This window comes from Idiotropiscis lumnitzeri, chromosome 4 (assembly GCF_059441095.1).
Source record: "Idiotropiscis lumnitzeri isolate Australia: NSW breed Sydney's pygmy pipehorse chromosome 4, RoL_Ilum_1.0, whole genome shotgun sequence".
Taxonomy (NCBI): Eukaryota; Metazoa; Chordata; class Actinopteri; order Syngnathiformes; family Syngnathidae; genus Idiotropiscis; species Idiotropiscis lumnitzeri.
In genome coordinates this window covers 10,388,753-10,414,512 of record NC_142394.1, presented here as the reverse complement: position 1 = coordinate 10,414,512, position 25,760 = coordinate 10,388,753, and the positions used below count along the sequence as shown (strand labels likewise).

The 25,760-nt window shown below is 38.9% G+C and overlaps 1 protein-coding gene across 2 annotated transcripts in view; it reads right to left on the bottom strand.

The window, feature by feature from the left end:
• Positions 1–25,760, bottom strand: part of pcdh11 (protocadherin 11) — a 148,448-nt gene that overhangs the window by 48,824 nt on the left and 73,864 nt on the right. For both annotated transcript variants that reach the window (XM_088293456.1, XM_088293457.1), the window contains 2 exons: positions 15,056–15,091; positions 7,951–8,149 (listed from right to left, as the gene is read on the bottom strand). In XM_088293456.1, coding sequence (XP_088149582.1) covers positions 7,951–8,149; positions 15,056–15,091 — 235 coding nt within the window. The remainder of the gene's footprint in view (positions 1–7,950; positions 8,150–15,055; positions 15,092–25,760) is intronic.

Below are 25,760 nucleotides of genomic sequence, written 5' to 3'. Positions count from 1 at the left end.
ACATTATGCTGGTGTGCGTACACTGCTGCGTTTAAGAGCACCATGGTAAATCGACAATACTTCTTCTCTCGCACAGACATATCTTAGAAAGATGCGGTTCAGAATTGAAACATGGCACCGTTAGATTTCACGTGAATCAGTGCTTGGTAGTACCAACCCAAATTGGTCCATACCCATAAAAGTACCATCTTCGGTACCCATTCCTAGAGGTGGCTTTATCTTTCCACAGTCCATTCATCCATCCATCCACCATCTTCTATACATCCGAATGGCCAAAAGAAAAATGTAGTGCACTCAGAATTACCCACAATGCACTGTATTCAAGTATCGCGCATCAATAGTCACGTAACAGGTAATTTAGAGCACAAGTCAACAAAATGGTGCAAGCCCAAACATCAAAGCTATAAAGTAACTACGCTCAACGAAAATAATAAATTCATTTTATTTAATTATAGATATTTACAACAAAGGAAATAAAATATAGTTTACATTATTATTTTCTTTATTGATGATAAATAGTCTGAGATCTTAATACGCCAGCGTGACATGACCAGAAAGTAGAGGTCCCATCATATGGAATGAGGAGCAAGTAGTAGCAAGCTGTCCGAGCCAAACAGAATGACGCAACTACTTCATAGTGCTACATAGAGTGTGGGACTAGATAGTGAATGAGGACTGGACATTTGGACACAGCCACAGTCTCTCCAGTGTGTTCTGCGACTTCTCAGTGTCCTCCTTCCTGTCACATGTGCCTGGAACATCTTATCAGAGAGGCACCCAGGAAGCATCTTAACCAGATGCCTGAGACATCCGCCATCCGTTATGTTGGGTGGTCGTCTCAATGAAGGATGCCTCTTGCAATTTTTTTCTTAATGCTAAGTTTCACTGTTTGATACATATGTTTTGATGGTACGGTACGGCAAAGTCGTTTTGATGCACTTCAAAAGTTATTTGTCAATGAGGGGTGTCAGTAGTAGGGAAAGTGTCTGCCTGACTGCAGCGCTTTTCCTCTCAACATCACTAGAGACACTGGTGAGAGACCGATTACAAACACTGAGGAAAAGAGGTTTCGACCATGACACTTTTCATTAGTTTCAAGGAGGGGGGAGGGAGATTTTAGAAAGCTGACTGGACTCCTCCAAATCAATAACTTTCTAACTTTCTTTCTCTCTCTCTCTCTTTAAGTCTGTCTCTGTCTCTCACTCCCTCTCTCTCTCTCTCAGACGACAAGTGTGGCATTTGAACCAGATAAAACAAGGCTTCCCCTCCACCTCACCTCAGAGAACTGAGCACTTCCACCAAATCTCAATCGGTTGAGAAGGATACAGATGAGTCCATCTAAATCCCCTTCTGACTCAGCTCTAAACCCCCGCTGGTCAAAAAAAAAAAATAAAAAAGGAGGGGGGGGGAATAAAACCATCTTAAAAGGAACGGTCCAATCTATGTAGGTTAATACTCACTGTTGCTTCATTTAGCTCTGTTGCAGGCCCACTGGGGCAGCTGTAAAAAGTTCTGGGAGCCAGAAGGCACAAAAGCTTTTATTTATTTATATGAGCAGGAATATATAGCAGGCAGAGAAAACTGGTGCAAATGATGTAGAAAGAAAAGGGAGTTTGAAGATGTTATCTTGTACAATGTAGGATAACTGCAACAAAAAAGAAATTGGCTGCACTACTATTTTATGCGTGGCATGAATGAAATATACACAGATGGAATACTGTGACTGATAAAATCCTCTACAAATCTCACACTTTTCAGGAAAATGAAAATGGACGAAGATGTAAATGGCTTAATTCAAGCTGCCAATTACAATAATGTCTTCTTGACCAGCGGCAACGAAGCAGTTAAGAGAGTGTAAACAGAATTGAAGCAGGAGAACCTAAAAGCTGCTTGCTTGAGAACTGAAAATGAACTAAGAAAACGGCAAACTTAATAAACAACAAGTGAACTACTATGTGTTTGCGTGCCAGCATTTAACAATCATCAATAAAAATAGTAATATCCAATAGGAATATAGATTCAACTGCTGTTAAGGCAGCACCCAAACAAATCATTTTACATTTATTTCTAGTGCAATAATTCTGCATCTTCAGTAACAATTACAATTAACAGTTTACTTTGCTCAATATTGTTAAAACCACAGGTTTCATTCGGTGTCAGTTAAGTGAAAAACTAAGACACCCATCAGCAACAACAACCTTATGATGTAAAATATATGAGAAATGATTCCGCCCATCTTTTTTCAAGCAGCAGCAATGTTGCCTTAAGCATGCGACTTTACATTTAATTGGCCCACTGATGCTTATAGTTGTCAAAAGTGAAAGGTTGTGAAAAGTGTGTCACTGCTTGTGGGGGAAGCTCAATCAAAGAGAAAAAATCAGTCATTGCATTAATCTGCAATAACCAGAAGAATAGAATAATATATATATATATATATATATATATATATATATATATATAGTACCTTGCACCAGTTTACCTTGCTAACCTGTGGTCAGCTAATTATCAGTTCCATGCTCCAGTGGACGTTTAACTCTCTGAACAAGGGTCCTCTTTTCCTTCATGTCAGCTCAGTCTCTCCCCCTGGTCACTGATGATATTGTAATACTAATTACAGCTAATTGTTCTATTCTGAATGGATTTAGTCGCGTTGCAAATGATATGCCATTGGTCAGTGTCACAGTGTTTCCACAGAAAAATTCGATGGGGGAGTGGAAATTTGCACAAATGAATGTAATTAAGACGCACATTCATTACTTCTAATTGCATCTGAGGAGGCTCAAAGTGAAACTGAGACCCGAATAATGAATGCAAGTTAACTGTACACACTAGGAGTCTGTCGCATAATAGTGAGCATGGAGGGTAAAACACACATCGTTACATTGGTGTACTGAGGTTGGTACCACTTTGCTCCAATCACACTCATAAAGCCTTTCCATGAAATCCCTTTATTCATGGGCAGATTGTGTCTAGACAGTTGAATTCCAGTCTTAGTGTAAGCTAGTCATTGGCTGTGAGACAATAATGGATAGAGGTTTGTGATGCTGTTGAAAAAAAAATAAAATCACATGGTGCCTAGTGTTTCTTTTTTTCAACCAGATCAAGATTTTTCCATACAAGGAGAAGGGTAGTTATAAATCAGTCAGCTGGAAACTAAGTCAAAATGCTATTCTGAACATTTTGGAGAGTTCAGAATGTTCCTCCCACCTGCACACGGCGAGCCTTTAATCAGATTATTAGTCTACCGGCATCACAACTGATAAAACGTGCTGGAAAAGCTTCAGACACAATATTGCGCATGGAAAAAATGATTTAGATATAAAAGGAAACGGAAACAGTGATTTAAATCTATTATTAAGATGAAGTCTTTTTTTTTTATAATAATTTGAGTTTCGAATTCATTGAAGCCTTTTTAAAACCATAATCTTATTATAGTTGCAGTGTTTAAGGGACTTAAAAGGAGGATGGTCTTATTTTAATAGCAGATTTAGATTTTGGATAAGGTGTAAGCTGGTCATTTGGAAGCCATATGCCACAATGCCGAAGGGCCACAAAGCCAAAACCGTACTACTGCAAAACACACACACACACACATTCCCTTGTGCCCAACACCCAATAGCAGTGTACTGTATATGAAGTGGGAAATAAAATAAGTAGTACGTAAATGAATAAGAAATTCAACCATCACAATTATTTAGTTGTTGTATTCTGGTTCTTGTTTATTTGTTCGTGCAAATGGCCAGTATGTTTGAGATGTTTTCCTCCTCCAAGACACCTTATTCAAATAATTGCTGATGAGATGATCATTTGAATCAGGTGATTGGAGGAGATAAATATTGTTTGATGCATGTGTTTTAAACTATTGAATTTGCATCAAAGTAGTGCAAGTGCTATACGTTTTTTGTGACATGATGGATCTGGTAATTCGGAAAATCTGACGCCATCATCAATTTTCATCACAGCCTGTACACATATGAAATGCAAACAAAACATTGGGTGCAATTACAAACTGTACTTATTTTCATTACCGACTAAATTGTTTCACTGAACACATCACTGAGCTTTATTTTATGATCAAATTTCACCGCAGCATGATAAATTGTCATGCATTTATTACATAAAAAAAAGGACACTTTTGATGACTAAAACGGTGCAGCCCCCTGTGCTGAAAAGGAACAGGAATCCATTGGGTCATTACGACATGGTGAGAGCACACATGCATGCTTCATACTAATCAACATTGCATATCATTATACCCTGTGAGTGGCACACTTTGGCAAAAAGGTACTGCTCCAAAGCTTTGTGTCTAATTGTTCCAAAATGGCTCAGATTTCAACAATTTGCTGCTACACACACACACACACACACACACACAAAACATTTAAGTCAATGCGTGACAGCACTTTCCTTTTGGTGGCATTGTGAGGTAAACCAGAAAGGGAGGTAGCAACAGTCCATAAAAGAACTCATGAATAATAGAAATTTAAAATGTCACATGAACTTTATTTCCAGAGTGGGAGGCCTAATAACAATGACTGCTTTAAGAAAGAACGACGCTGTCATAATAACGTCACATGGTTTGCTAAACTCGAGCAGTCTGCTTCGGAGTGTTGCCGGGTGCAGTTAGTGAATGCGGCAATCGATCATCGCCAGAAATGAATTCTCAAAAAATCTTCACTCTTTTCTTTAATCTCGCCCATTTTCTGTTTTCGTGGTGATCTGTTCCGTCCTTGACAATTGTGCTCTTGTTCTTGTGGTTCAATAATAAAAAAAATAATAATACCATACAGCAGGGAGGGGCAACAGGCGGCACACTGAGTGAGAACTTTCAGCAGTCTTGTGCCGTCCTTGAATAGTAAAGGAGAGCCCATTCTACTGGGAAGAAAATAATTCCAGTGTGTGATTATTTTGTTGTTTGCTTCAAACCCTTTCTTGTTGGGTTCGGAGTGGATATTTTATACATGAGCTGAAAAATGCATTATCAAAAATGCAATTTATTCAGAGCATGGATTATGCACATATGCAACATGTTTTGGCCGCATTTAAAACAGCATTTTTATCATAGATCTCGAGAGGAAGTGCTTAGTCCAACGTGCCCAACCCCCCATAGCACTAATGACAAATTTTGTCCTCCTCCAGCATTTAAATTGCCCACCCCTGCTTTACAGTAAACACTATGTGGATCCTGAAAACCCGATACAGGGTCACGTTTTTTCTATTGAAGCGTGCTGGTAGATATGTGTTGCTAGATCACTTGATGTACAGCAAAGTGTCACCAACTGTAATTTGTTCCATAATGGTAGCATTCAGTCGCACTTGGCTGTGTCGCTCGATGTGAGGCGGGCCTTAGGCAGCTTTCTGTCAAAACAGACTCACTTCCGAAAGGTACAACATGCAGGGGAAGTATTTTTTTGGGGGTGTGTGGCGGGTTTACAGTGTGGGCTTGGATTTTTTATTTTTTGCTAAAGGACTAACTTGAGTTGAGTCGTTCATTAATGCACGTTAGATCATAATAACAATCAAATTAATAGGAATATTTTCGTTTTCATTTTTCCCGCAGTTGTGACGCGTACATGGCTTTTTTTTCCCCGTAATGGCAAATAAACAAACATTGGCAAAGTATATTTTGACAATCAAATTAAGTCAAGGCAAAGCATTTGTATGCTAAACATTAATGAAAATAATTAGCGTTGATTCTGTGGTAGTAGAAACACGACGACTGTGAGTCGTACTGTTTTCCCAGATACTTGAGCTGTCCAGCTGGGTCGAGCAATAGTAGAGCCCCACGAAAGAAAGTGATCAAGCAATAAAATGGCAGCGACAGAAGCTTGATTTACAAAGCATGTCTAATTGTTCAATTCCATAAATAAGACAAATCAATTTTAAACGTTACAAGCGGTTGAGTTGTCTTGGATGAATTCCTCCCGTTGGTTTGAATGCAAGCATTACTGCACTGGTCTTTCATTTTCCTTATTAAACGGTCTGTGCACATCTAATTTACAGCACATTTATTGGTCTCTGCATTCACTGTAGTTTAGATTTACCACCGTTTTTTTTTGTCACACTACTGGTGAGTTGTTTGGGTACATCCACTTTCATACTAAAAGATATCTGACTCAAATGGGATTTTTTTTGTTATCAACAAGAGGCCTGATACTGATTCAAGGATATCTGTTTAAGTTTTTGCATTTTTTTCTTTGCGCTGCCACTCAAACTGGAGCCAACAAACTTACTACACTGAATTCTTTTTTAAATGATAAAAAAGAATGTACATAGGCCTTTCCTGATCATCAAAGCACATTTAATATGTGATGTAGAAGTTTATTTTTTTATTTATTGTATCCAGTTCACTAGACTCATTAGAAAGTCTGCACACTGAGCGTGCATGACCATGTCTTGATGTGGTTAACTAATTTTCACAAAACTAGCAGTAATATTTGCTCAGATTTTTGCATCTGACTCATATTACAAGTGTGTTCACTGTTCAACTGTTTCCACGCAGAAATGCTCTTATAATAGCCTGGTCTTCCATTTAAAATGAATGTGCTTGAACAAATATGATCTCAACAGCAAAGTGGGTAGTAGCTGCAGTGAGTGAGCAGGTGGATGTAATATGAGATGTTTATGTCAATGAATATCAATGAGATGATGAGCCAATCACTCTTTGCGGGTGAATTAAAATATTCTGTCACCATGGTGAATATTTTACAGTGAATGAGCGGTTTTATCACCGAGTGTGTCTTTGCTCTTGCATTTAAAGACGTCATTGCTTTGCAGGTGTGTAAGTGAATGGGAATGTCAACTTGTCTTGTAAATATAAGATTTCTTGGTTCATCTTCTATCAGAAAGCAACACCAGAAAAAACTAATCCCAAATAGGAGGGACCTTTGCATGTAAATGAACAGAAAGCCATCGACAGGATGTCACCCGTCTCATCTAATGTCGAACAAATGTATTCACAATCACACTCGCGGTGACACCCCAGGCCCAGACCTGTCAGCACAGATGCTATGTAGGCTCATGTACCAAGGACTGTTGTCTCACTTACAGCAATGACACAATGGCTATAAAGTGTATGGAAAGCAATTTAATCCTACCCGTCCGTCTTGTAGATTTCAGCTCAATATAATTTTTTCAAATGAAGCACTCTCATAGTTTGACATGGGACTCTGGGAAAGCACACCTTGCAATGTTACACATGGACTGGACCGGAATAAAACAGAACAACATCACACAGACCAGAATAAAAATGAGGTGTGGATCAGTACAGCGCAGCAAAGACAGACTGGACAGAGAGCCAAAGACTTGTCCATGCTGGAGTGTATTTATGTTGATTATGTTGACTTGTATCACTACTAATGGTCCGGGGAAATATTATCGGGCGTGGGCCTGCTGTACCCACTTTTCCTGTCAGCCAATTAATTCCGTTTTTAATGTCGTGTATGTTTGTGACTTCAATGATCTGTTTTATGGAGCACATCAGTGGGCAGCAGACTAAACAGTGACAGCTGTCCTGTGAATTACTTGATTCATCTTGAGTCTCCACTGAAATCAAACAAGCATAACTACCCTCAAATTGGATGCATACTGATATTTACAATATTTAGACAAACAACTTTAAAGTGGCAATAGGAGTACAGCAAAATGATTTTTTAAATTATATTTATTTTAACACGGCGATGGAACACTAAATTATTTAAAATTATAAATTACCACGAGCCAGCTCTAGGAAGATCCCTGGTGAAAATAAAATCAATTGTTCTTTATTAAATATAAATCTAGCATCCTTAATTGTGAGGAAAATATAAAGTAAAGGCCATTCAGACCCATATCATTATACTGAATAGTCATTTAAATTAAATAGTGACAGTCACCCGGCTCTGTAGTTTCATTGTAAAGGTTACCCAGCAAAAATGTCTCAAAATCTAAATATAAGAAGTAAGGACTCACTTGATTCCGGGTCTGAGTTTCCATCTCCCTCTGTGCGACTGTTAGGGGATGTTTGCTCGTAATACTCCTCATGGGGGAAGCTGAGCGGAAGAGCCTGGGAGGTACTGGCCGTACTACTTGGTTCTGGATCACCCAGCCCGCTGTCACTGCAGCTCTCCTGGGAACCATCTGGAAGATGGAACGTCACTCGACGCTGGGTCTGGGAACGCGGTAGAAAAAAAGAAGTTCTCAATAAAAACTCTACGGGAAAAAAAAATATTCTCGAAAATAGGTCAATAAAGAGTACTAAACAATAGTGTATATATATATATATATATATATATATATATATATATATATATATATATATATATTATGTATGTCAGTCATTAGCATTTGTAGGAGGAATTTATGCTCCCTTGTGGAATTGCCGAAGACGCATTTTCGAAGCTCAAGTTAATAAAAAAAACGACTTGAGGTCAACCATGTCTCAGAAACGTTTAGCAGGTCTCAGCATTCTAAGTATCAACCACACAGTCAAGAAGACTAATCACATATGGACATTAGGCAACACTTATATAGATAATATAATAATAATAATAAATAAAGAAAGAATTTTACAATCCAAGCCTTTACATCCAAGAAAGCAAACCTGATGAAAAATCAAGTGAAAATGACTGACAAAAGGATCACATTTGTGATATACAAGATTTTTAAGTGTGTTTGATGTCATAATATTTATTTACTTTGCTGGCAGTGTATTACTTGCTTTCAATTCAATAAATTTTCAAAAACAATTTAAGTGTGAATGTGTCGTGGTGGCGGCAGTAGAAGGGGGTTGTGGCGCCAAAGCAAGGTTTCACACGGTACAATTCAAGCTCAGGCTGCTACTGTTCATGAGATTTCCACAATATCAAGCTGTGACCTTTCTTTTGAGCCAAGAAAGAGAAGAGGCTTCATTTCACGGCATCTTAAAACATGTTAGTGTTTTTCTGAAGAAAGCAAACCCTTTACAACCACTCGTGGCATAAAAGCACACCGGGTAATAACTATGGCTCGTTTTATTTTTATTTTCTATGCTTTATATTGTTTTATATTATATACAGTATTTATTATATATTATGTTTTGGTGTGTTTTATATCTTTTAAAGTAGGAGTTTAATAGAAATAAAACAAGGGCGGCAGGGAGCCGGAGTGGTTCAATCTGACATTGAGGTAACACCAGTGGAATCAAGCATTGTCACGGTCATTATGCTGTGGCATGAATACATGTCTTCACACAATTCCCTAGGTAACATCATAATGCATCGCGCCGCTGTGGTGGAGGGGCGTAAAGAACACATAAAATGTAGTTACACCCTCGGCTTCAGTTATTGCAGTGAATTTTAGTCATCCTATTATTCAACCCCATAAGAGATTTGTTTTTTCAATTGCAAATCCAACTGGAACGTAAACGACTATCTTGATTTTCTTCATTGCTATAGCAACAAAATTATATTATAAGTGCTGCATTAAAAAAAACAATTAATAAACGCTCCTTTCTTCTTCCAGCCCCAACGGGGGGTGGCTGTGAGCAGAGCATACATGTCTTTCCTTAACCAATATGGTACAGCGATAACCAAGTTATTCTTCTTTGATAACAATGAATGGGAGGAGGAGGGATGGATTAAAGAAGGATGTGCCGTGCGTAAATGATAACCTGCCAAAAGTGAAGTGCGACAACGGCATTTCAGAAACACTTGAAGGGCTTTAAATACCTAGAATATAAACAAGCAAGGTAATTTCAATTATGTTTCTTCAAAACAAAAATAAAAAAAAAGTTTTGACTGGTGATCAAAATTTTATGGTCACAAACAGCAGCAGGGTGTAGAAAATATAGATCATATAACAAATATAGATCATATATATATATATATATATATATATATATATATATAAACCTAATATAATTTGGAGGCTGTAATGGATTAATTGCATTGCCATTAATTTCATTAATTTGAATGGTTAAATTTATATTGATTTACAAATGTCTGGATTTACAAACGGGGTCACGGAACCAATTAAGTTGAGGTACCACTGTATATATATTAGAGGGTGGGACTAAATTATAAACGTTAATCTAATTCGTAAATCATGTTTGAACAAATTTTTGTCATAAAATTATTTGTCCTAAAAAGCAACTTTTTTAACTTAAATAGATTTCAGTGGACAACGCAATAAAAAAAACACATTTAATTGCATTACAGCAAAATACAGTAAAAACACAAATAGAAAAAGTCCCTGTCTAGAAGAGAACAGACTGAAATTTAAGTGCCATTTTAAGGCGGTATCCCACAGAGCGGTGAGCGAGTGTTTGTGCATGGCCCAATGTTGATTATTCATCAGGGTTTGCTCAAGGTCGCAAGTCGTTTGCCAACAGTTTTAATGGTCGCAAACAGTTTTTTTGTCACCAAGAGATTTTGAACTCATTCACCTTGAACTTGAACATCGTTGCGACATTGAACGGACATTTTTTCCCGGAACAGAATTGCCTCTAAATGGTTTATGGATGACAGTTGAAAAGGTGGATCACTTATCCACAACAATACACCTTGCAAGTAAATTTTCAAGCTTGACCGAAGTTGTACAGTTTTCGAGTGCAAATGACAATTTTGCACCTCGTTACAACCCAGTGAATTGCAATGTTTTTGAGAATTACAGATTTTACGTTTTTCGGATAATTGAATCAGTGACATTCCCAAAAATCTAAAGGCCCGATCTGACTGTGAAAACTCACATTAGTGTGTCGAGACATTAGGGTGCTTAAATGAGAGACTTGGGTCAATGGGAAACGCTGCATGGGCATAAAAGTGTGCAACCATCTGCCTTTTCCCGTTTACGCACATGGGCGACTATACAGTAGCTCTTAGTGTATGTATACCAAATTTAACCCTACAGAACCATAACTTTATGTGGTTAGTCTTGGCAGAGGTATACTGTGTATTCACAGATTAATTGCTTTTGTTTGTCTTTGAAAAATGTAACAAATAATACCCTGCAATGATTTGTGATGAAAATGAAGAAAGGCTGCCAACATGTGGGATTCCCGAAAACATTCACTCTCTTTCAGGCTTTCAGAGCCAGACAAACTATAGCAACAATACCTTGTTGGCGAAATCCTATAGCTGCGCGTGCCATGCATACCAAGGCTTTCAAGGCGTCTCAATATCATGTCGTTCTCAAACAGCTTTGACAGGTGTTTCTCAAATGAGTGGAGCGTGTACGCAGACAAAGAGCCCAAGTTCTGGCTTAAGAAAGAGCCCACTTATGCAGGCTTGGCAGCTCTACAAAAAAATCTTCTTCTCCACATGATTCTAATTATTGGAAACGTGTTTCGGCAATGGCATCCAGAATCCATTAGAACAAACAGCTGTCCGTGACAATCAGGCCATAATCATTTTGCCAAAGGAGTCTCTTCCACGATAAACTGCTGTTTCTTCAAGACTATTTAAGATGGTGCCAGGTGATAAAAATAATTTAAGGACATTAATTACAATTAAATTCCATTAACGGTCCTTACGTTTTGCTACACGGGTGAATCAAATGTTATAGCTAAACGGCAATCATTAAAAACAAAACAAACAAAAAAAAACATTCACAGAGAAGTCAAGGTGAGTGTTTTACAAAGCGCTATCGCTTATTTAAAGAAGCTGCCAGAAATCCATAAAGCAAAGACAAGCTGTGGTAAGAGATATCAAGACCAAACAAAGCCTGTTCAGCCAGATAAAACAGTGCCTTGAGAAGTAGGTACACAGAGATAAACTGAACAGAAGCGTGTGTGCCAAGTTCTGCCACAGAACAAGCCAGCCAATCCAAAACATTCCCTCCAGTAACCGTCCGGGCGAAAAGCAGATGGGTCTGGATTCGTGGGTTACCGGATTAGAGCTCCGTCATACTTAGCCAATGACCAAGGAGTATCCGCTTGCGTCTTTAGCAGGGAACAGCCTCTCTATTTTTGCTAAACACATCATATTAAATTCTATATTCTACCACAGTCTTATTCTAGCACGTGTCACTCTGAGTGATAAAGAAGGCATATTTGGAATTTACTTAACGGGATAAAACAGACAAAGATCACCTCTTGGGCACCACCCTCTGTATGCTCTCTTATGATAATTTATCTTGCAAAAAAACTCACACAACACAACACATGAGTCATTTTCCAAAAGTCACCTGACCCTCTCTACCGATGAAAACATCTTTGCAGTTTAGCCTTTTCTTTTTGCCGTTTCTTTCAAGAGGCTTGGTTTGGTGTTATGTTGCTGCACGCGTGTGAAATGGACAATCTAACAAGAACACGCAAAGAGGAGGTGATGCTGGCGAGTGGGTCCACGGATTAGTGGGAGATTGTATGACAAATCTGATGAATTATTTATCAATTTAGCTGAGTCGTGTTATTATTGTGTGCTCCTCTATGAAACTATAACAGAATTTTGACTTGAATACAATATATTTATTGAAGTCAACAGTAAACAAAAATTGAATATCAGAAATATTTGATGATACTGCAATTTTTGGAGGATTTGGAATATTTCCACACGATTAGCATATACAGGCCTGTGTTGTTAAGGGTAATCCGAGCACATCGTCCTTTTTGAAGCCGGGGGACTCAAACTCAATTTATGTGGGGGCCACGGAAGATAGATTGACTGGTTGTGGCCGTATCCACGAAAAGGGGTTTCCGTTAGTCAAACAGAAAAAAAGTCCTGCTAATCCGATCTTCTCATTCTTTATTAGTAGCAGTTCAGAACATTAACGGTTCTTCAGAATGTAAACAAGATTAGTGACCCTGTCCGCTCTCTCATCTCCCTGGTACGTTGCATACTCTAGTTGAGCAATGACATCTTTCTTGAGCCCTGCAACATTCTCTGTGAATTCAAGACGTGCCGTGACCAACCTTTTTTTTTTCTCGGTCAGATTTTGAAAATGACATCCATTGGGGTGGCTTTCGAATTACATTTCCCCAAAAGCTGTCATTATCCCAAGCCATGGTAGCCTATAAGTGATTAACAAAATGCTCTGAGCAATGACAACATCAGGGCTGCGCTAACGATGAAATAGGGGGCCACACAATATAATCCTGCGGGCCGCAAATGGCCCCCAAGCTGTGAGTTTGAGACCACTGATCTAAGACTTCTACATCCTCTCCTCTTATAAGCACCAGCTTTCAAGTCTTACCTCACTGCACCTATCAAGCTTCTCTTTGGGCTTCCTCTAGCTTTCTTACCGAGCAGCTCCATCCTTCCTGATCATCCTCCTCCCATCATCCTCGCTACCTTTCCTCTTAATATGCCCAAACCAAGTCTATTCTCTCCAACTTTGTCTCCAAAACATCTTACCTTGGCTGTCCCTTTGCTGAGCTAATATCTAATTTTATCAAATCTGGTCACTCCTAAAGTCAATCTCAACATCATCTTTGCAAAATCCAGTTCCGCCCCCTGTTGTTACCTCAGTGCCAACATTTTAGTTGTACATGATGGCTGGCCTCCTCACAACCTCACAAACCTTTCCCTTCATCCGAGCGTACACACATAACACCCTTGACACTTCCTCCATGCTGGTAATTGTGAATGGTGTAGTATTGTAGAATGTGCAAGACTGATCTTACGCTATACACAAGGCAATTACAACAAATCAGAATCAGAAGGATTTGTAGTAATGTAAGTAGTAAAGTAGTGGTACGGAATTTCTCTCTCCGGTTGTTGATGTTGAAATGAATGAACGAATGTGCCATGCAGATCTGTCACCACTGGCGGGCCATAGTGGGCTGTGCCCGCCCACCAAGATGCTTGATGCATAGATTTCTCAACATTAACTTTTTTAATTTTAATTTAGAGCACGGGGACATATTACATCGACAACTGAAGAGCTATTTGAACTATGAGACAACAGAAGCCACAAACCCAAACTAAAATGAAGATCTTGTTTTTGTTTTCTTTTCTTTTCCTATTTGTCTGTCAAATTTTGCTTTAAAAACAAAAATTTGAAAAAACATTTTCTGTTCAAAGCGATATGTCAGCTTATGCGTCAGAATGCTATTGTGTACACCATAAAATTGGCAAATAATATTTGTTAAATTGAATTAGAACGATATAATGCAATCAAAAGCAATGGTTAGGTCTTAATCCAGTGAGTCCTGGCTTGATGATAAGGATACATTGAACAATAGGCGTTTATTTATATAGAATGTAGTTTTACTAAGTTAAAAAAATCATAATAAATTAACAGAATTTGGTTATCACTTTCAAATTGTATCACAATGATATGGGAAACAAGTGACAACACTCAAAATTGGGAGAAACATGACACCAGGAGGATGCCATGAGAGGGCATTAAAGGAATGGGAGTCCTGCGAGAAAATCTTGTATGTGTGGAGATCATTAAAATGTCACGGTAAACATTAAAATGACATTAACAAGTTGTAGAACCGGGCAAATCCACTAGCACAACTTCCTTATTTACTTGGCAATATCACATTTTTCAGTCTCTTTGCACGTGTTCCACTTAACTGTCAACATGTTCGTGAACAACCTTTCAAATGAGAAACAGTTTCTTTCCGAGAGCCATCTCCATTCTGAACTCTCACACACACACACGAGACCACCCTTACCTTGCAGAACAGCATCGTGATGTGTTTTTATATACCCTTCAGTATTATTTTCCATTGCACTCTCTTATTTATCTAATTTATATATTTGTCTGTATTATTGTTGTATTGCACTGGAGAGGGGAGCTCTCTAATCTCGTTGCACTCTTGAGTACAATGACAATAAAGGGATTTCTAATTCTAATTATTTAAAGGCCTGGAAGTGAAAGGATGGTTGGATCATTATTGTTTTTGTGTAACTTATTTTATTGCATTCTTCTTCCAAGTGGACACACAAACATAACTTTTGAAGCAAAAATGAATTTCTTAATTGTCATGACTTGATTTCAAGTTAAGATGCAGATTGATACAAGCTTTGAGGCCTTTATGATTAGGTGCGACAGCACATCACGCAATAAAAGGTATCGTGCTTTAGCCATGCTTATATTGGAGGACGCACAAGGAAGAGCACAGCAAGGAGCATATGAGTGCAAGACTTACATTCACAGATGTTATCTTCCCAAGTTGACAGGCCTCCTGCAAGGACAGAAGAGAAGTCGCTTTAGATCAGCATCTCACTGTGTCTGACAGAGAATTTACAATGTAAATTAATACCTAGAGCCAACAAAGGAACCTGTGTCAGGAACTTTCCAGCTTCCCTAAAGCGACCTAGTTCAACAATTGACAACCTCATAGATTTAAAAGGGCGTCTTTGTTTTTAGTTGGAATGGAGGTTTGGGATATATATTGATTTCTCATTCTAGGGGCAAAGCACATTTCATGAGCCTTGCAAGCTACCTCACTGAGTACACAATCTCCCGCTGAAATGCAATGAAAGAAAGGGAGGCAAAGAGAAACCCAACGTCCTGACACTAGCCATACATCTGACACTTTGATAAAGATGTTTTCTCTACATGTCAAAGAAGAAAGTGAGCGGAATATCAAACAAGACATCAAAAATGAACAATACACACAGACAAGCTTCTAAATTGGGAACAAAAGACACCCGCAAGCCTGCAAAAAAAAAAGAAGAAAAGCATCATCTCCCCGAGGACTGAGATAACTCACAGAGAGATAAGTATTTAATTTTTAATCAGCATTTTTGCTGTCTTTGTACTGTGTATAACAATCTTAGCACATGACTTGATTTGAAAAGAAAATAAAAATCTAGAGAGGAAGAGCCACTTGGGCAAGGCAAGCAGGACTGATGGAGTGGAACTGTACAACAATGACGAGGAAATAAGTTCATGTCAAGCGATTATCCTGCCATAATTGTTCACCCAAGGTTGCTTACGCTAATTTAGCAACGGAAAAACACATCTATTGAAGACAAAATCTATTAAGATGCATTTTTGACAAGCAAAATCTCTGTGTTTCTTAATGTTGAAACATTGTTTTTACATGTTGAAGCAGTCGATAGATTTGATACATAGCAACTTATTTGCTTTGCCCTCGTCTTGCCTTCAGGATAGAAACCCGAAAATTCAACTTTAGGTTAATTTGACCCACAAAAAAGCCCAAAGCCATAGTGATGGAAATGTGCGCCCTTCCACATCCACTAGAGCATCTCACTTTTAGCATTTGTGCACCTTGTATGCAAATGGAAACAATGAAATGGTTGTACTACATCCATGCAGTGGTTGTATTACATCCAAAGTGTATGAAGACCAACTAACTTACTTGCATACCAGAGACATGTAATTTCTGTCTAAATACAGTGTATGTTCTAACCTTGTGATCTCTCGTTGGTAGTGCGCTCATTGTGATTTCAAATACGGCACATGACTTCATAAGCATAATCAAAGTCGTATATGTCAGAGCGATGGCGTATGAGTATGCATTAGCATTTCTGAGCTTGCTAACATTTGTCAGGTCTTTTTTTGGACAAGTTGCTCATTTGCATCCACTAACTGGTCATCTTAATTCAGGATTTTATTTTAGGCGAGAGCCAGTTGTTTCTTCTCCAAGCAATGTTTTATTCAACATCTCGTGACACACGCTTCATGTTGGAGACCTCGCCATCCAATTAAATATATGGTAATGTACACAAGGGATCTGAGAAGGTGACCTCAACATTCTCAATAGTAGTTGGAATTATATCAGTATAAGTAATAATTTTGATTGCTTGAGAGCGGGTGTGACTTTTGCCCTCTATTCTTTTGCATTGGCCTTCTGTATATGTATGACTCTCAGATAAACAGCTTCAGAGTTGGCCTTCCGACAAGTGCTTTTGTTGGGGAAGCACATCAAAGTAGAGTGGATGTCTTCGCCAGCAAAGCCACTGCAGCTTTGATCACTCCAGGCACTCTGATCATTAAAATATTTTATAAATAATTGATTAAACCACCAGACCTCATTGTGCTCTACTTCTGCCTCTGTAGCCCAAGTTTTTTCGGTTATGGATAAGGTGAAGCAGGCAAGGGTGAGGTTATTATACTATCATGTAATGTATATTTAAATATTTAACGCGTATACACTCACCAAACATTCCATTAGGTGGTCGGGCCTCCAATGAGATACAGCTGCACACATAGTTCTGCTTTCTAAAAGATAGGCCTATAATCACTATAAGCAGTTCTCTACCTTTAGCGTTGCTCAATGGGACACATGACGAAAAATTCACTTTCTATTTGCATAAGTAGGTAACACATTTTGGGTCTCTGTGTTTGGAAGCAAGTTGACCTTCTGATTCTCTTGTGTTTTGTGTTGTGACAACAAATCAATAAGACCCGTTAGTGGCGAAGTTCTGCCTCCACAAGTGAAAATACAATCAATGCTTTAGTTGTCATGATGGTGCCTCGATTGTGCATGAGACCGTAACTATGTTGTGATGTGGGATGATGAAGTGCATCTGCTGTCAGGTAATTGCTACAGATGAAGAGTTGACAACATTGAAGGCAATCTGTCCAAAGTTGAACTTGCTTGTTATTACTCGGACAGCAATTACCCATCCATCCATCTGAGGTTGGGTCGTAAAGGACAGTTGTATAAGCGGGGAAGTCCAGACTTCCATCTTCCCCGCGACGCTTCTTATCTCGGGTGTGTTAAGATTGGTTGACCATTACGTTAATGTTTACGACGAAAAAATCTTGATGTGTGTGGGAAAAGCCGTCTACTGGAGTCTATCCTATCAAAAAAGTACCCTGATGGACGAACAAGGAAGTGGCAGTAAATAAATGTGACTATATCCTACCCAATGTCATTTCCCCCCCAATGGCAAGAATTATTTTCCAAAGCAAGAATTTTCTTGAGGTTTTTACCATTTTACAATGCTCTTGCCTCTGGTGCTGCTTTGGAAACACTTGGCTAACATCGGGATATATCCAGGGGGTGTCTGGAAGACAATCTTAGCGTGTGGTGTCTTGTTGTGTTGAGATAATCGGAGCACACCACTCGCAGTATGACCTAAACCGTTAAATGCTGGATTCATTCAATTCTTTGGAAATACTATTGTGTTTAAAAAAAAAAGGTACTATTTATGTTTGAGATTAAAAGTTCATGAAGTTAAGAATATCTGTAAGGTAAAATAGTTATATACAGGTGATTCTATTGTATTAAAAAGATTCTGGTGAAGTTAATTGTTTTGGAAAAGAAGAAATGCAATTTATCAGTTGTTTGCAACATCTTTTCATTTGTACCCATCTTACTGTAGAAGAAAAAAAATCAAAGCCAATCAGAGTGAGGGAAAAAAAAGAGATTTGAGAAACTGCAGAGTGTAGTCAGTGACAATGATCTGTGTTTAATAGAAAAAGGAAGATCCAAGAAGTGAGACAAATGCTTGTTTTGAACCTTTTACAGCAACCAAATGAGAACATATTGCTGAGAAGTTGACACAAGAAGAAGACTTTGGAGTGCTCGTTTTTATCAGCAAGTTTGTACTGTCATTCTGTCAGAGGGGTCAAAAGTTTTCACGTTTATTATCAAGGAAGAAGTATAGATTTTGGAATTAAACATACTTTAGTAGAAGTTATGCAATTAACCTGAGCTGTTTACTTATATAAAAGTAATGGTTTTAAAACTAAGTAAGGCATAAAAGTATAAGTAATACTAGGCAGGGGAAAATGCTTTGAAATCAAGCCAAACATTTTCAGCGCCCTGATAGGCCGAACATGGTTTTCTGATTAATCTCGTGTTCACGGACTAACAATTTATCAAATGAATCCATCCGGTGCCAAAGTTTTGGATTTGACTTTAAGAACAAACGCTTGGGCCGTATCATTGGTGCATATTCTGCACTACCTCAAAAAAAAAAAATAATAATAATTATGAAGGCCCAAATTATTATGATGTTTTATTATTTTAAAACATTATATTAAAGGCTATTGTTTCAGTTGCATGCATGACCATCAACAATGACCACATATGGTAGACCTACAAGGCTAATACATTAAAGTGCCATGTGTATAATGACTATGGGTAGATACCTTGAGTGGAATGGTGCAAACTTGAATGGTGAATGCCAAACAGCATTCTTCACAATCTAAATCAGAATTATTTAAAAAAATAAGCAGTAAAACCGTAATGGACATAAAAATTATACCCTTGACTTAATTGTGTTGGCCAACCTTCTGAGGTGATCACCTCAAACCTTAGGACTCAAAATGAGACTTGTGCTGTCTGTGGGTATTTTAACCAACTCCTTGAGAGCAAACTACTTTATCTGACTTTCAGCTATTGTCCAAAGGAATATAGATAATGCCTCATAGAAGGCCACTTAGGAATAGTCTCGTGTTTACTTCTCAGCCATCCTTTTGTGCTTGAACATGTGTGACCTGTATCTGAGACCAAGATTTCTGAAGGCCACTTTTCACTCTTGCGTCTGTGCGGGCGACAATAGCCGCATTGCATCGTGTGACCGATGCGTTGTGTTGTGGCACACCTCTGCGGCCCCTCAGCATCCTATACCGCCGCGTGTAGAATCCTTTTAGTCACATGCTGTGAGGACGTACTCAGCTTTCGTCTTGAATTTAGCGTTCTTGACCAATTTTGCAATAAAATTAAATGCAGAATTTGGTCCTTGGTCCGTAAAGTAAAAACGGCTATTGGAATTGGCCATAAAATGCAGAGGAAACTCCACCCTGTTGTGTCCTAGCCAATAGCAGCCGTAGCGACACACCTGAATTTGAGAGAAACTGCAGCATATTTTCAAAACAACACATACGCGAGTATAAAGGCCATCTGCAAGCGGCATCCACACGATCACTTTTTCTGTGAACTTTCCGCCACCGACTCTTGAATGCCTTGACAGCCTTGAGAGTTCATCATTTCATTTACATTTCATTTCAACCCACAGAGATTCAAGACTCGCTTTACCGGATATTGCAAAGCAGCCATAACTGGTCTTAGAGTACGAACATTGTTCTTCTCTAGATGTGACTTACCAAAAAGGTCCAGTTTTGTGTCATCTTTGCAAAAGACTCTCTTCTCCCCGTAGCTTCATGGCTTGTCAGTGTGCATTTTGGTAAAATCCAGTCACATCCGTTAGTGAGCTGGCAAGTTATTTTAGTGACCATTGTGATCATTTCTTTCTTTCATAGAAGGGTAGTCACAATTTTGCATTAGTCTGAATAATATTGCTTGATCTCTAGTATGTGTTGACAAATCAAAACAATAAAATAAAATAAATTATGCAAGAATCTGCCTCGTAGCTAAAGAAAATTGAGGGTTATTGTCTGATAACTTGAAGACCCACGAAAGACCTGACAAGCCCCCCTGCTGGGGTTCTCTTAGTTTAACAGTAATGAGTTATGCCGCTTCCAGCCTCCCACATAACAATTTCTTTCACAGTGTAAATACCTTTTGAAGGTGTCAAAAAACACAAGAAAGCATATTCACTGAGCAAATTTGTTGGAGCTGCCACAGCTTGCCCTTTAATATTTCACTTTTGTTCTAATTCTGTGTCCTTTGTTGAGGCTTTCTGTGGAGTGCCACTGTTTTGTTCAAACGGTCCCACTGCAATCTGTCCCAAGAATGGTCAGACGGGATCCAGGGCCAAGCCTCTGGCTATGGTCACAACTGGTTCAGTCGGGGAAAAGCACATGTGTCAAGCCGTTATTCCTGGTTGACTTTTTTAATTGGAGATGAATGGCATCACTGTCAGTTTCATTGTGACATAAATGCAAGCTTAATCCCCTCATGGAAGCATTCCATGTTTAAGGATATTATTGAGCTGAATTTGATTTTACTGAATAAAATTAGTCAACCAAAAACACAAAGTAGCAAATCCTATGAACAATATTACGCTAGAGTGGTACCTTGTCTTGAGAGTGCACCAACTCATGAGTTTTTTAGCTTTTACTTGGTGTCTGGGAGTTTGTTTTATTTTTATTCTTTTTTATTTTGTGTTGTGAGCTTCCACTGCGGTTAAGTGACAAAAATAAGAGGGCAACATTTGCTGATGCACATTACGCCAATAATTAAACAGGGCAAACATCCATCCATCCATTATCTGTACCGCTTTTCCTCACAAGTGTCGAGGCGGGTGCTGGAGCCAATCCCAGCTGCCTTCGGGCAGTAGGCGGGAGACACCCTGAACTGCTCGCCAACCAATTGCTGGGCACAAATAGACAAACAACCAACTGCGCACACAGGGGCAATTTAGAGTCTTCAATAAACCTGCCGTGCATGTTTTTGGAATGTGTGAGGAAACCGGAGTACCCGGAAAAAACCCATGCAGGCACGGGGAGAACATGCAAACTCCGGAGCCGGAATGTATCCCACAACCTCTCCTCTGTGAGGCCACATGAGAACACGAACAAAGCGCTACAGAAAACCTAAACTCACATATAGAAGCTCAAATGAAGATGAACATTCCTCATGTCATGCTATTAGGCCCCGCCCCTTAAAGTCACAGCTGTTATTTTTGGTACTTTTAATATATATTGGCATGTCCCAACTTACAGTATGGTAATCACGTTTTAGAAAATCAGTTTTATCTTTGTCATTGCCATGTATTGTGTTTTTGAGGGAGTGGAATGGAGTAACGGCATTTCAATTCATTACAACGGTGAACATTGATTTGAAATCTCACGAACTTGGTCATACAACAAATTAAACTCATAAGTCAAAGTGACGCTGCATTTATGTGACTGCACATTATTTCATTGTAATCAATTGCACTTTCAAACAATCAGCTCACTAAACAATGTTGGACGCATTTATATGCATCTTGAATGCATGTTGTCGGTTTCCACTACTGGTACATTATTTATAAAAATTTTTACTGTTACCGTAGTGATATTGCGCCTGAAATTTATCAATGAAATTAAACTTCATGTGTGTCTATGAATCTGAGAATTCTTTTTGAGTCCCCGTTTTAGGGCATTTTCAGACAAATACAGCTCACAAAAGTAATTTTTAGGGTATTGGGTGAAATGAATTGGACTGAACAAGACAAGGTTGAACACTAGATTTGCTCCCAGGGACCCCTGCTCGACTCCCAGCTATTGGCAAAAGTCATGTCAAAGTTGGTATATTTAAAGCATGTCCAGCTAACGTAGCGTACTATTTGGTACCTAAAAAAGGACATTGATCATTGTGTCCAACATGAAGTTCACTTTGACATTAAAAGGCCACTTGGGCTCCAATTACATACCAACTATATGTGACCTGCAAAAAATTAACCTACTGTATAATCAAATGTGTTTACCATACCGTAGCAAACTTTCCTGACTCATTAAATAATTGCTATGACTTTTTTCTGGTTTCAATGTTCCCAACACAAGCTGTGACTTTACCTTCATGCTGCATACATATTGTGGAAAGTTGAATAAGTGCAAGTTTAAAAGAGAGCTAATTAACTTCTGAATTAAACACATAGTCACAGAGGGAAAACTTGGACAAGCATGCCATCTGCTCATTTTTTGTGCAGGCTCAAGCATCTCAGCCAAGAAACAGCAAGCAGTGTTCAAGTTTACATTGTTTTTTTTCCCTTTTGTGAATAACACAGCTCACCTTTGTCAGCGGGATAAAACTGTTGCAAACAAAACACTTCCTCATCAAAACAGGGCTAATAAAGTCTTCAATGCACTTAAGTAGAGAATTAGATACGTCGAAACCCTATTTGCCTCTGTGTTGATGTTCAGCTGCCTAAAGTGTATTGATGTAGCCTACTTATTGGCATGAAGTAAAAGGAAATGCTCTCAGCAAACTGCATCAACTGATCAACAGTAACTCCTGTTTACTTCACCTATGTGCATTTTTTTTGCAGCCATACTGTATTTATGATAAAAATAAGTGTAAGAATAATTTAGCAATTTAAAAGAGGACCACCCGTTACCTTTTAATTGGTTTATTATTACTAAGTGTTATGCATGCTGTGTTACGTGTGTTTCCCTGGACAACCGCTTCCTTCTTGATTTAGTGTTTGTGAGCCATTGATAACGCCGCCAACACACACCAACACCTCCATACAGACAGACGCAGGAGGCTGGTTGCCGTTAATTACGCCACACTCTAACCTTTTACTGTGTAAGTCACACTTTGACTGGGTAAATGAAAATGGTCATAGGTGGTTGGGATGAAAGAAAATGATGGAATACATATAAAATGGGAGTTTCACTGATGGTGTAGTCGTACATTCTCCTGATTTGTGTGCGGGCAGCGTCGGTTCGGTTCCCACTCAGTGACAGTTTCGCTGTCTGCCCTATGACTGGCTGGCGACCAGTTCAGGGTGTAGGGCGCCTTTCGCCCGTAGTCAGCTGGGATAGGCTCCAGCACCCTCACGCGACCTTGTTCAGGATAAGCGGTGTGGATAATAACATGACATGACAGACAATGGGCACTTTACCATATTTTGCTGGTCTGTCCTCCGTCTGGGCACCTTTACGCCATTGTCCCTCCGTCCTTATTCATAGCAATAATCGCTGTTCATCCCCGTCTTAGTCCCCCCCCCCCCCCCAAAAAAAAGCATTTATGCCAACAGCAGAGGTTTCATAATTCATAAACGCTATTTAATGCTCATTAGATGGCATATTTCCTATTTACATCCACTGTAATTTCCGGTTTACAAAATGCTCCTGATTAAAAGCCACAATAGCTAAGGGTAGCCATAAAAACGGATTTGTACATACATTATACTCCTCGGAATAATAGCTGTGGGTCTCCACATTATCAAATGGGGTATTATTTATATTCTAAACACCGGTAGATATATTTTTTTTATCCAAACGACGCTGAACGCAGCTATCTTAATGAACCATAAACTGTTGCAAATTCACAGATGATCTCAGACCAGGGTCGCATTGTAGAGATGTCTGCTCTTAAACTCTTTGCTCAAATTAAACGCATATTAAATATGAAGGCTCTCAATTGCTTCTTCACACAGACACACGTACCCCTTACGTGTTTTTGCTCTATCTTTCTCTCTCTCTCTCTCTCTTTCTCTCACTCTTTTCCTGGGCTCTATTGATGGCTTGTCGATAAAAATCCCCAAATAAACAACATCACATTAAAAGACACTGGGTTCAAAATTTAAGAAAAACGTAGCATTTTATAATCCGGAAAATACGGGATTTTACAGACACCAACGTCTGGGTTAACAGTGTGACGAACCGCTTGCTACCACACATGAGCTGAACTCCCAGTTAAAGGGCCGGTATTACAAGATTTTATTCTGCTCCAATTACAAATATTTTAATTCTATACCCGTGCTACTTGACCTGATTAGAGACGATTACAGGGATGGATGAAAACCCACTTCTGTCCTTGCTTAGTCCCTCCTTTAAAAAAAAAAAAAAAAGGTCATCCTCGGTCCTCCGTCCCAAAAATAGGCATCAGACAGTTCCATCCCTGGGACGGAAGTCGTGACTTTCTAGCATTGACGTGCCCTCAGGGCCTTTAAAGGCCTTTACTTTTGCAGGCCCAAACACTCTCAGAAGCACAGACCTACATCCATCCATCCGTTATCTGAACCGCTTTATCTTCACGAGGGTCACGGGGAAGCTGATCTCAACCAATTCTAGAATAGAATACAAAATTTGCTTGTGTTGCATCTATTATTTTCGTCCACTTCAAATCCAAACCGCACATTTGACACCGTTTCATCTTTCACCTTGAATGATTGTTATTTCAAAAGGCAGGGGCTGGCCTCCTGAGTGAGGATGGAGTGAGCAAATGAGCAGGCCGTTTTGGCTCAGGTTAGCGCTAGGTGTTAACTGTCTAACCTTTAGCCAGTCTCTATATTGAGTTACTCAGGGTAAGTTGTGGCCATCAGCAGCTTGTCAATGAAGGTGCTTTTCACATGTTGGTTTTCTTTCTATTTGCGCTATAAAGAGATTGAAAGTGCACCTGCGGCTGTATATATCTGTGAGCACATGTGCCATCATTACAACCCGTTTTCACTAGCGCTGGCTGGTTAAATTAGCGAACCATGTTTATCATAGAAATGCAATTTCAGCCAATGTTGCACTTTTTTCTTTTTTTATTAAATGTGATATGATCCCACACTTTGAATATTGGCTTTTAAAACACGTTACACGCTTTCCTCCTGGCTTACACTTATTGCTACGTGCGTATGCAGTGACTGTCTGCGTGGGAAAATGATCCCCACAAAATCCTGCCCTGGTTTAGAAAAATCCACGACATTGAATTAAATGATGAGATCTAAAAATCTGCGACTTAGAGAAATTGCAAAAAGGCAACTGTAATATGGCATGAGGAAACTGTACAAGCTGCTGTAAAAAGCTCCCTAATAAGAAAAATCCATTCACACTCCAGGTAATGCTGAATGAAATCACACAGCAGCAAAAAAGCACAGCAAGACTGTCTAAATCTCATCAACTGTTTGGACCACTACAAACATGCTCTAATTTTCAAAATTGACTAGACATTAAACGTGTATTATTTTCCTTTTACATTTTTTTTTCATTGATCAAGGATCACAGTCATAGCAATGCGACACATTTTGACCAATTTAAAATGCTGCATGCCCTCCCACTGACACACCAATTTGTCTTCTCAGGAAAGGTATTAAAAGAATATGATAAGACACATAGCTGCAAAGTTATAATTAGTATTCATTTAATACCTTATGTCAGGAGATTACATGCGCGGTGCATGGCATCCAAAGCATACTTTAATCACAGGGGATGTAATTGATTAAGTATATGAGACCGGCTAGCAGATGATGAGGATGATGCTCTAAATCCATGTTAAATCAACCCAGCCCCTTCCTAAACAACCAGGGATTAGTGGCCAAAAATGACCA